The sequence below is a fragment of the Marmota marmota genome, unplaced genomic scaffold (genome assembly GCF_001458135.2).
Source record: "Marmota marmota marmota unplaced genomic scaffold, marMar, whole genome shotgun sequence".
In the NCBI taxonomy this organism is placed as follows: domain Eukaryota; kingdom Metazoa; phylum Chordata; class Mammalia; order Rodentia; family Sciuridae; genus Marmota; species Marmota marmota.
In genome coordinates, this window is record NW_025999968.1 from 33,900,399 (window position 1) to 33,913,292 (window position 12,894).

General features: G+C 33.4%; 1 protein-coding gene across 1 annotated transcript in view; it reads left to right on the plus strand.

The window, feature by feature from the left end:
- Robo1 (roundabout guidance receptor 1) overlaps nt 1–12,894 on the plus strand; it is a 1,050,317-nt gene that overhangs the window by 546,296 nt on the left and 491,127 nt on the right. The window contains exon 3 of the mRNA XM_048803857.1: nt 8,686–8,769. Coding sequence (XP_048659814.1) covers nt 8,686–8,769 — 84 coding nt within the window. The remainder of the gene's footprint in view (nt 1–8,685; nt 8,770–12,894) is intronic.

Below are 12,894 nucleotides of genomic sequence, written 5' to 3' on the forward strand. Positions count from 1 at the left end.
CCTCTCCAAAAGGGGAATGATTTGATTTCTTCCTGTTTCTCCATCACCATATTATTGATTGAAAAAAGAAGCATTCTATTAATTTAGATATTACTACTGTGTCATTACTACCCCTTAAAATGCGAGATGTATTCGTTCTTACTAGAAGGCCATCTGGGACACCACCTGTTAACTAACTTCAAGCACCATTTAATTAGCCTGGGTTGAAGTTACCTTATGCTTTGACTGGAAGGGAGTGGAATGGTAGCAGATGCTGAACACAATAAAAGAAAAGCCTTTGAATACCAGGGCAAAGTGGGTGGAGATAATAACAAAAAAGTCAGGAGGGAGCCAGAAATACTAGTAAAATGGACCAGAAATTAACTCTTATAGATAAAGTCCAAGGCAGAAAATCCCTGAATGTTGAATAGAACCCCACCCAAGTTTCCTGTCACATCAGATGAAAGAGAGTTTTAAGTAAATGTAGACCTCACCTGGACAATTGTCCTAGTTTCTAATTATTCAAGGATATAATAATCATCATTTATTATTTCCTTGGAAACCTCCTTGATGTTCTTATAGCAAACATTCAAACATCAAAGAATAAAAGTATGTTATCTATTGAAGAATAATTTTTCAATTATTAAAAAGTTCTACCCTATGTTTCTTCTAGGAGAGATCTAGTAGAAATGATTTGTTTTAAATGATTTTAAAATTATGAGCATTTCTCCATCAATAGAATGATTTCCATTCAGAAGCTACTCTATCTTGTTTTGTCAAATTAAGTTGAATTTAAATGAATTAAAAGCTTCTTCCATTGCATTTGTATTCCTCTGAATCATAGATTTATCTACTAAAGCATTTACTTTCCTAACATTTCAGTAGTATACTAACTTTATGTTAGTAGAATTGTTACACTCTCTTTGTTTGTCATGTTTTTTGCTTAAATATATGCCTGGTGTCTATTTAGTCAGATTTCATTGATCTGGTGTAGTTAGATGTACCCCAAAATTGGTTCAAACAAAACTGTACTTGAGAATTTTTGTGCAGTTGTTCTAACCACTTTTTTTTCAGAACTGTAATATTTTTGGAATTTCAGAAATAGGATGTAGCATCAGCAAACCAAATATCCATTCCAAATACATGTCATAGAGCTTCAGTTTCAATGGCAACCTCTTAGAAAAATGCACCCCATTCATTCAAATCAGGAGATATATATTATATTATATCTATATATATAATATAATATAATATAATATATATCTCCACAGGTCTATATCTGAAAATAAATCAGTGTTTTTACTCACCTGTAGGTAAAAACAATTTAGCTACCTGGCAATATTTAAATACTTTCATGTTTACTAATATGACAAAATTTTCAGTTTTATTTGTTTATTACATATTTGTTTCTTACATATTATTTTATATCCAGTTTGTCAGTCATAGTCTTTTAATATGCAAGTAGAAAACTGCAGTAAAATCCCCACTGGAATTAAGTTGAACAATACTCTATTTTCAAGAATATGCATCTAAAGCTGGGCACAGTGGTGCACACCTGTAATCCCAGCAACTGGGGCAGGAGGATCACGAGTTCAGCAAAAGCAAGGCGCTAAGCAACTTAGTGAGACCCTGTCTCTAAAACATAAAATATAAAATAGGACTGGGGATGTGGCTCAGTGGCCAAATGCCCCTGAGTTCAATCCCTAGTACTCACCCCGCCCCCCCCCCAAAAAAAAATGTGAATATGCATCTAGCAGTGTGGGGGAGCAAGAAAGATGATATTCTGTCAAAAATAGTAATTCCCCATAATGCAGTTATGAATTTGATTTACAGTGACTATAATATTTTAGGTAAACAAGCAAAGAACAATGTTCCCAATAAGGAAATAATTCATATTCATTTATTAAGAAAAGTTACCTCCATCACAAACTCTGACTCTAGCAAAATAACATCAATTACCTTCTTTGTTCTTAAACACCATGCTAAGTTCAAGAACTAATCCCAAAAGATGCATCTTTGTCATTGGATAATAATTTTTAATAACTGTCAAAACAGAATCAACATATCTTGATTTTTATCTACAGAATACTTTAATCCCTAAATCAACATATTTTAAAACACTGTAAACAAAGCCTTATGTTTTGTAATGTCCTTTGAATAATATTATATTGTGTGCTTCTTGATTAAACACAAGTGACTACCTCATTAAATACTTCATTTTATCTTGTCTCTAAAAGGAGACAGAAAGAAGCCCTAGCGATATGCTTAACAGAGCTGAGAAACAGATTTGTGAAGTTATCCAATCTTATCATTCAGAGACTGGAAAAGAATCTCTAACCTGGTGCCCAATTGTTTAGATGCTATTGAAATACCATCTAGTTCCTTAGAATGAGCCTGATGAGTGTTGGAGCCATGGGAATGTAGCACAGAGTCAAGCTTGGGAGTTAAGAATCCTCTGGAATCAAATTTCAAATCCACACTTTATCTTTGTGTGACGGAGGCCGGAGAACTTTTCTGAGCTGTAGTTTCAGATTCTCAAAAATGGAATCTAATGAGAGTCATGATGATAATGGTGATGATGGCTGTGCTCCTACTAGAACTATAAAAATTATGCAGGAATCTACGTTGAATGGTATTGATAGGTTACCTTCAATAAATTTTAAAATTATATAAATGTTATTTGTGACTGTAGTCAGTACAGTTTTTACCTCTTTTTCCTCATATTTGACTCATTTAATTATTTAATCACCTAATGCAGAAAATGAGAAAAAGCAGTGACATGAACTTTGAGATCATTGTAGCAAACCTGTTGTTTTCTATAATACAAAATTGGTATCTCATATCATAGGTTGAAATGGGCTACTCTATCATGAAGATTATTTTACAACAAAACTTCTCAGAGTTTTTTTCCTCTATCATATTAAAAGATGAAATTTTCAATTTTTGAAAGAAAAATCGGTCCCTAATTTTATTTAGACCCATATTTTACATCAATTTTTACACTTTGTTTTATTTGATCTAAACACGTTTTTCTAACAATCATTATCCATGTGGATCATTATAACCAAGGTTCTTCAATTTTTGAAAGATAATGGTAAAATTAGAGCTGGTTGTAACACATTTTCTGTTACAGTAATTCCTCTTTAATGAAATAGTTTCTTTGATACTTTGTAGCACAATATTTTATCTTGATACATATTCTATTTAATGTTCTATAGTATGTATATTTCAGCAAAATTGTCTGTCTTATTAGTGAATTTTTAAAATTGCTTCATTCTTAGAATTTTTAAAAATAAGTAACACAAGCAACTATTATTTTTTTCTTTCTGTTTCTTTAACATAAGTCAAATATCTCCCCTTAGTTTTACTTCAGAAGACTCAAATAATAATGTACAGTCAATAATTCTTTTGACCAGAGCAAAAGTTTGTATTTAATTTTGATTTGCTCTTATAGAATTCTAATGCAGATTTCAACCTCACATAATTTTTTGCACTTAATTTCATAATTCACTGCCTAGGTTTCTAATTAAATGCTCTCAGTACCCCCATTTAAAGGACTCATTCCCTGCATTCCTCTTGATTAGTAGGAAGGAATCAATGAGAATTGATCCAATTTGTAGAACACAATTCTCATATTGATAGTAGTTTATATTCATTTGCTTTTCCCTAATCTTTTATTAATGGTCATTTTCAAAATGTCAATTAATGCCAAAGCTTTGCACAGTGATAATGCAAATCTATAAAGAAACCAGCTTGACACTTTATAGTAGGGCAAAAGAAAGACTTTCATGTTTAATGTATAACTGAATATGACAGAAAGGAAGGGCAAGTTTGAATATCCTTATGTTTTGGAGCTGTGAATTACAACTAAAACTTAAAAAATAAATACATAAAACTCATAATTTAAACCACAGATCTTCTCTTAGGCCTCTATATTCCCACAATAGAACTCTGTTCACTATGGTGTAATGAACAATTTATAGAAATATATGTTGAAGACTATTTTGCATGAGTCTTTGCAATATTAAAAAATATATATTAGCTGTTTTATCCGTATCACCAGAGGAGAGCATCACTGTAAGAATTTTCTACTGCACATTGTGGAGACCACTCGGTCTTCATGCACCATCATTTAAACTTGAGTGCTCTTCCTATTAGACTAGGTCATTATTAATACAATGCCATATTTGCTTTACTTCCTTCTTGCAAGATATTTTTTCTTAATCATTTGAAGGTAAGTTAAAATATAATGACATCTCACCTCTTAATTATACTCTATGTGTATTCTAAAAGCTAAGGGCACTTTTATTCATAAACTTTAAGCTGGGTCTTAATTCTCAATTGAATTGAGGACGAACGCTGTTTTCAGGAAGGTATCAGGCTTGTTCTTTCACTCTTAGTTACCCACTATTATGATACTAAGTTTGATCATCCCTCCATTTCAAAAGTATATTTTTTCCTTTGCCATTAGCAAATAATCTCTGGACTGATAGTTTGGCATGGTGAAATATTCAGGGATAGTTCTCCATTCCCTTTTGTAGTTTTTGCTTTATCTGTGGGAGACTGTATATATTGTATAACTTATATGATGTAAATAATATATTATAAAGCTACATATGTGTATTTTTTGTATTTTTAATTGATTATTTTTTAATTAATTTTTTAATTGATTCAGATTTCGAGTCCATCCTTTAAGTAAAATTTCCTGGTTTGCCCTCTCTTCATGAATGCATTTATAATGTTAGGTCAGTGTTAGGTGGATAGATGTAGAAGTGAGAAGTAAACAGAATATCTGACTCTGGGGAATCTAATGGTGACACTATTGCCATACATATGTGTGTATATATAATTATATATATTATACTTATAGACATATATAGTATATGTGTGTATATTTATATAATCTGATACAACCTTAGTTTAAGTATGGTATACAGCCCCCACCAAAATAAATAAATAAATAACAAAATCTTTATGAATAATAAATCTATAAGTCAAAGTTTGAATTTCATTCCAGATACTAATCTTTCACTGAATTGTAAAATATTAAAAATATTTTGCTTATCCATGTAAAATATATAACTTGAGTAGGGAATACAGAAAAGGCGTAGATTGAAGGAGAAGTGACACATTTAGCATCAGTATTGGGACAGATGAGGTTTCTTGCAGCTTACACACACTTGAACTGTCAGTGGAGGTAATATCAGCTGTTGGTAGAACATCCAATTGAGCAATGTGGAAGTTGCTTCATCTTATTAAAAAAAACTTGAATCTGTTAGTCCAGATAAAGATATCTCTACACTATAGAGAGTACATTGTAAAGAAAGGAAGACATCAGGAATCTTATAAAAGAAACACAAGCATTTAAGGAATTTTGTTGGGAACAAAAGCAAGTCATTAGTTGAATCACTGGTTCTATATGACCCCACGGGTCAGAATTAGAGTCAAAGAATTGAAAATATGAAAAATGGATTTTTTTAAACCAAACATAAAAACAGGACTTAATTGTAAAATTGAAGTTGGTAATTCTGAAAAGCAGTGAAGTCCAAATGGTTCTGCAAGAGCCTATCTGGTGGAAAATTGTTATATGAGTCTCCATCTGATGAATTTCCAACCTTGCATGTCTATGAATTTTATGATTCACAATTTCGCTTTTATATTTTAAAAATACTTTGTATATTTTTATGGATACTGGGAAGACAGCGAGTACAACAACAGTTCAGTTTATTTATAACCATTTCTTTTTCCACAGAGTATGATACTGGTGCAGAAAATTCAAGTTTTGTATTTTTTAATTGATTCAGATTTCGAGTCCATCCTTTAAGTAAAATTTCCTGGTTTGCTCTCTTTTCATGAATGCCTTTTAATGTTAGGTCAGTGTTAGGAGGATAGATGTAGAAGTGAGAAGTAAATAGAGTATCTGACTCTGGGGAATCTAATGGTGACGCTATTGCCATAAAACCCAGCACCTATAGTGCCAAAGCATTTCTAGATGGGATGGTGGCTTTTATCATTTGCAGCTGTATCACTTCAATTAAGGCATCCATGACCCTAAATTCAGGGGTGGGGTACAACCAGACCTCCTTCAAATATGGGAAAACAAAATAATCTCTTGCCTCATTATCTTCTAGTCCATGGTTTGCATAATCAATACAATTTAACAAAAATGTTAAGTAAATATCTTTTGGACTCTGAATTAGTCCTACAGTTCACAGGCAGTGTTCAAGTGGCTATTTCATGTTATCATTGTCTTTTGATAGGAAGTTAGGAGAAGGAAAAAAAAATTAGTGAAGTTATTAAAAATAGTACCTTTTGTTTCCTTTAGGTCTCCCATATCATTAATTAAAGGCAGGACTAGGTCGACAGCATGTGCTTTATAGATATGGTAAAATTCATTGATTAATGCAAAGTGTATTCTTTTCTGAGCCTAAAAGGGGGCCAGAAGGATGGTGGGAGGAAACAAGAGAGCAAATTTATAAACCACTTAGAGTTAGGTGAAAAAAAAATCTCATTTAAACAGTTTAGGCATCTCTCTTCAAATGACAGTAAACTCACTTTCCTCATATCTGTTGCTTTATTATGAAACCCTCATTTTCAGGAAAGGTGTAATAGCAAAAGGGCTACAGACTGCATCCCAAGATCTCATAATATTGTGTGAACAAGCTAATTTAGTTCATGATATGGATTTGGATGAATCTTCATGGCATTTTTAACAGAGTGATTAAAAATGTGTGTGCCTACATTAAATAAACTACACCTTCATAAATGAAAAACAGGATTCTTTGAAAATCTGCATTAGTACTAAAAATAATTAATCCATAAAATGAAACACATTGCATTGTTTAAAGCAAACATGTGAGGCAGCAAGAATTGCCCCTTTTCTTAAAAGCCTTTCAATATATTTAAACAAATAACTTCGGTTTATGTCTATCAACCTCTTTTATTTGGTTTGCCTCAGTAGCAAAGTTTCTTAGTTTGTGGCCGAACATTGTGGTAACTAATATGTCTCACATTACACAAAAAAGGCCAGCTTCCCACTCCCTCTAATGGACACAACTTAAAACTCTGACTTAAGCAACTTACATAGGATAAGTGATCAGGCTAGCCGGAGAGTGGACACCTGCACTGCCTTGCCAGTTCCAAAGTCGATTTTAAGGGTAAACATGACAAAGCCATCAGTGGAGAGGCAAGGATAAATAAAGCAAGGATGGGCATTTTTTCCCCTTTTGTCTGCACAGATCTCAGGCCTCCCCTCCCACACACTTTATCCACATCAGTTTTATTATGACACTTGGGGTAGGGAGGAGGGAGAACACGGAGATTAGATGCGTATGCTACATGCAAAACTCACAAACACAGACAGACTCAGGTTTAAATGTTCTTTTAAAAATTCCTAAATCACTCCTGAATAACAGTGTCTGAGACAAAATGTGTCGACCTAGCTAAAAACAAGCAGAGACACAAAATTAATGATGCCTGTGATGCTCCTAGAGAGGTATTACCTGCAGGTCCTCACTGCCTCATTCATAAGTGACAAGCTTTCTTCTCCAGTAAACAGCTGTGCTTCCTCCCTGCTCAGACAGAGAAAGCCTCTGTAGATGGCTTTTAAGGTGATAAAAAGCCTGCAGAACATTACAACTTGAATGACCTATGACTCTTCTGTTATTCAATTTAGGAGGTACACACTTGGTTTTTATTGTGTCTGTGGTCTGCTTATCAGCAGTGGAGCCATAGATACTACTCATATTTATCTAACACACATAGGTATGACACATACAGTGATTGAACACAAGCAAAATTTAGCAGTGGGGTCACTGGGCTACTGTAAACATACATCTGCTGCACCTCAGCTTTCTTATATTGAACTTGAGGGCTGTGCTTAGCCTCGTCTCTAACATCCTACATAGGAAAACAGATGTGCAACTTCAAATGTTTAACAAAAAGCATTTTTGATCTGAGAAAAATAAGATGAAGGAAAATGCTTACGTGGAAGCTTGTAACCTAGAATCTCAAGGAATTTGGAATGCTTTTAAATATTCAAAGCACAATATCCTAAGTGAGATGCTGTTTTATTCTTGCATTCAATTCAGCCAATTTTTTTTCAGCCCTTTAGATGGGAAGTTGCTGTTTGAAAGATGTGATGTCGAATCACTTTCTTCACTGTTTCTCAGAAAAAGTAGGACATTTTTACCATCCTCTCCCTTCCTTGAGAAGACCCTATTTTTCCCCCCTCTCTCCCCCTCTCATATGAGGTACAGTCCCTGGAGTCTGTAATTGCCAGGAGATGAAGCGATGATGGGGAGTGATCACAGTCAATAGCTTTGATTAACAATAAGGTAGAAAATTAGCAATGCTAGCATTCAGCCACCCTGCCCTCTCCCTCCTCCATATGCTCGCTCAGTCCTGCTGGCGGCCTCACAGAGGGCAGTCGGGCCCTTTGCCTGCTTTGAAGTGCAGCAAAGGTGCAGGCAGAGCAGAGAATTAGGGAAATTAAGGGGAAGAAGTAGAAACTGTAAACCATGATGCTGAGACCTTCGCAGGGCTTAGTGTGCCGCAGGAGGGGCGAGGATGAAGTGTGCTGTGTGTTGTCCTTGTGTGTTTTTCTGTCACATGTGGATTTACTTGTGTCTGGACATGCTGTGATCGAAATGGCAACTACTGTTACTACTGTGACCCCATCAGCAGCTCTGGTGTTGTTTCCGACAGACCCTGAAGACCTAGAGAGGGGGAACGACCACGGGACGCCAATCCCCACCTCTGATAACGATGACAATTCGCTGGGCTACACAGGTAGAGTGTCTCTTTCCCCAATACTAAATTCCTTCTGAAATGCCTCCACCTCCATCAATCATCAACCACCTGTGTAAAATTAGTTAATCCTCCCTGTTTCCAGCTAACAACCACAACTTCTTTTCCTCATTGTCCAGACTTCTTTCTATAGCTGGGAGTTCTTATTTGAAAAGTAAATACTTTGGGGAACAGAAATTTAACAGGAAAACTGCATTGTTTGTCTATTTTGAATCTAAAAGGAAGTTTATCAACCTGAAACCTTAATATTAATTACGTATTTAGAAGGATAATTTTTTAGAGATTTAATATTTTGACTAAATTGCTATCAGAAAGAAATAAAAGACTAGCTTCAAGTAATTGGTTTTAAAATTATCTTCATTGTTTTCTGTTACACTTGTAGACTTACAAGCAACAGAAAGTAAACTCATAATAAGAATGATACAATTTATAATTACCAGCTTATATCTCAGGATATTGTTTGCATGACTCATTGTTATCCATCAATCACTTCTGAAGAAGATGCATGTGTATACTAGCATCAAAGTAACAAATTCATTGAATGCCTTGGAAATGATTTATATATAAATGTCTAAGAATGATCTGCCTGGAATTTGTCAATGTTTCCTGCAGAATTTCTAAGTCTAGTTCTAAATACATTTGCAGAGGTTACACATCTAACTCTGAGTTAATTTCATTAAAACTTTAAGTAAGGATAAAGAATAAAAGACATCACTTAAAATCCATTGAATTAGATCATGATGTGATAGTAGGCTTGTGTAATAGCAGCTATTTATTATGTCCTTTTCATTAGTCCTTGTTAACACCCTTGTCCATAGATTTTGCCAGGTTGTAGGATATGGATAGGTTATGTATGTGTGAGATGGGGTAGTTGGAGTGACACATAATGGAAACCTCTTCCCTGTCATTACAATTGTACAAACAGTGGACACATTTCACTTTGGTATAAAATAATTAGCTAATACTTCACTCTAGAAGAATCCTTACTGTTTCCACAGAAATATTACTCTTCAATTTTTCTCCAATTTTGAGTTTTAAACACCAGGAATAAGTACTACAATTAATACTACCTTGATAAACAACTTTAATACTTATTATATTTCTAAACTTCTGTACATAGCCCATTCTCAATTTTCACTCATCTTTCAAATCAAAGTTTATTGGAATGAGATGATAAGCAAGTTATATGACACTTTTCCAGAAACTTAGCTAGAAAAAGTTAATACCATCCTTAAGACCATTTGTACCAAAGAAGTTCATGTTTACAAAAGGAGGACTCCAAGGTAGTGTTTTTTCCTAGGGTGTCCTCATTTGCCAATGCATGTTGGTTCTGTTCCCTGTGCTCACCCTCTCTAACAAACTGCATTGTTTAGAGACACTCATGGGATTTGTTTTTGTCTTTTGTAGATTTCCTGAAAATTATATACAACCAGTGCATAAGTCATGTTGGAGCATTGAATTAAGAGAACTTAAGTAGTAATGCATTAAAGACCAAATGTTGTCTTTAAAATTTTTTTCATTTCTATTCATATTTTCTCCCTTGGGTTAAACAGTATTCAGATTTCTGCTATTAAACATATCATTAGATTAATTAATGTGAGGCAATAAACTTATAAATTTATCTTTGTATTCTACAAGGGAACTAATTAAAGCAATCTACTTCATTGAAAAGTGATTGGAAAATAATCTGAATAATCTTGTTCCTGAGACCATTTTTAATTATCTAGTATTAAGAAAAGTTTACTCTGATATTTTGTTTCAGCAAATTCTTGATTTTTCAGAAACCTTTTTTCTACTCTGTGAATTAAATACCCCATTTTATCTCTTTTATTTGAACATTGAGAATTTTTTAACCAACTAAAACTTCCATGGGCAATAAGAAAACCAAGTAGAAAGATATTTTGACTCCTTGATAACCATTATAAAGCTTTCAGTTGGCTCCAAAGTTGAAGTAATAGTTCAAAGTATTACTTGAAATTGCCTACAGATTTCCTTTCCTTTTGTGTGTATTTGTGCATGTGGGATATGTGAGTGTGTGTGTGTGTGTGTGTGTGTGTGGATTCCCTTTATTAGGTTCTCAGATAATTGAGCTGATAGAATATGCTAGAGAAGATACAGTTCAGAGGGAGGCAAGATGGCCTATATATGTTCAGGAACATTTCTACATATTTAATGTTAAGTCATCTATATATCAGCACACCTAGGTTATAGTAATCCTCGATAAACTTGAAAGAAATTTGACATATATATTGAGTAACATAAAAAAATTCACAAAGCCATGGTCAAATAAGTCACTGATATGAGTTAGTTAAAAGACAAATTTCTGTGAAAGGTAACAAGTGAGTATATCAAGTATTGTTTGTGGAGTCTATGTTGTTCTGCACAGTATTTCAAAATGACTATGAATCATACTGTATATCAGATGTTTATTTCTTAGTTCATCTTGCTTTACTTCACTGAGGGGACATCTGAGGATTTTCTCCCTTCCTCTAACATTATACTACATGTATAAATGTGTATATAAATATTATGTGCATAATATATATTCTTATACACATTTTTTAAAAGAATCTACACAATTCTGGAAAACATTTTTGGGAGAGCATGACACAGCTCTCCAAATGAAATCATATGTGGCTAAAATTTCCATTCTTTATGTTTTTTCAAACACTAAAAAGAGTATAATTTCCACAGCAAGCTAATTTGTCACTATAACACCTGCTCTGATACTGAAACCTTTTGGGACTATCACTATCAAATTGACCCATGCTAGAATCCATGTCATACACATGCATTTATGTTTTTATTAATGATCTAGTTGACAAATGATAATATCTCATAATAGTTGCTGCTTATACAATATATCATGCTTATCTAAATTGTACAAATAATTTAACTGAGACACTTAGGAAAAGATGGTAATATGGAATTTCAAGGAAGAGACATGTATTGATTCCTTTTCTCTTTACTATCTCGAGATACCATGCTATAAAGCCGTATAAGGGTTTAAAATATTTTTCACTCTTACTAATCAATAAATGCAAAGTGATTTCTAAGGTGGCACTGTGGTGTGTTATTAAAGGGGACTTGTGCATTATTTATCATGAAATAGCCCATTTCCTGTTTAACCAAGCATGGCATAAATATTGGGGGTTATTTAACAGTTCACAGAATATAGTCTTTGTCACAGGAACAAGTAAGATGGGGTTTCAAATCAGTACTTTATGAGGTCAGACACACAGCCCAAAGAGGTTGAATATGTGATAATCAATGATTTTTTAAAAGAACCTCTGGAAAGAGCACATTGTTTATTGACTACTGGAAGTTCATATATATTTTTTACAGATATGAAAAAATAATTAAAATATCTAAGAATAAATTTCTGAAATACACACATAATCCATGTGAGATTTACATATATATGTGAAATTTTTAGTCAATCACACAAGTTTATCAGTAAGGAAACATTCAGAGAATAAGTAGGAGATAATAATATCCTAGGAACAGTCTCAATCTTTTAGAGAGCAGTAATTAGGAAAGAAATCTAACTTATCCATTTTTCTCCATGTCAAAACATGTGTGTAAATTTGATTTGTGATGTCCCAATTATATTCTCTGTCCTCATTCCAACATACTGAAACTAAGATAATGTCCCCCATCTCCATAGGTCTGTTTTACTGATTAACTTCCTGCACTTACAGAAGCATGTTGTAAGAAAAGCTAAATGCACATTTTTAAATCTTCAAACTAAAAATTATCAGTTATGTCATTATCACTTCAAGTAAAATCTTGCCTCAGAATGTCAGTAATTTCAAATGGGACTGTTGCAGGCGTCCAAGCCACCAACATTACCTCCATATAGAGTTTGCTCATAATTCTGTTTAGAAGAAAAAACATTGTCATCTTATAAAGGAAAAAAAAATATGTATCCTTGGCAAATTATTATGTTTGCCCATATGAACACAAATCACAATCCCAAAACCATATTTTGGAACTTAATGAGTAACTATTAAGTGATGATTGCGTTGATGCTTTCTGTTTCCCTACATTCTTAATGGAATTCATGATTGCATTTTTTAAACTTTCTAAATTTTTTCTCTTATCCCA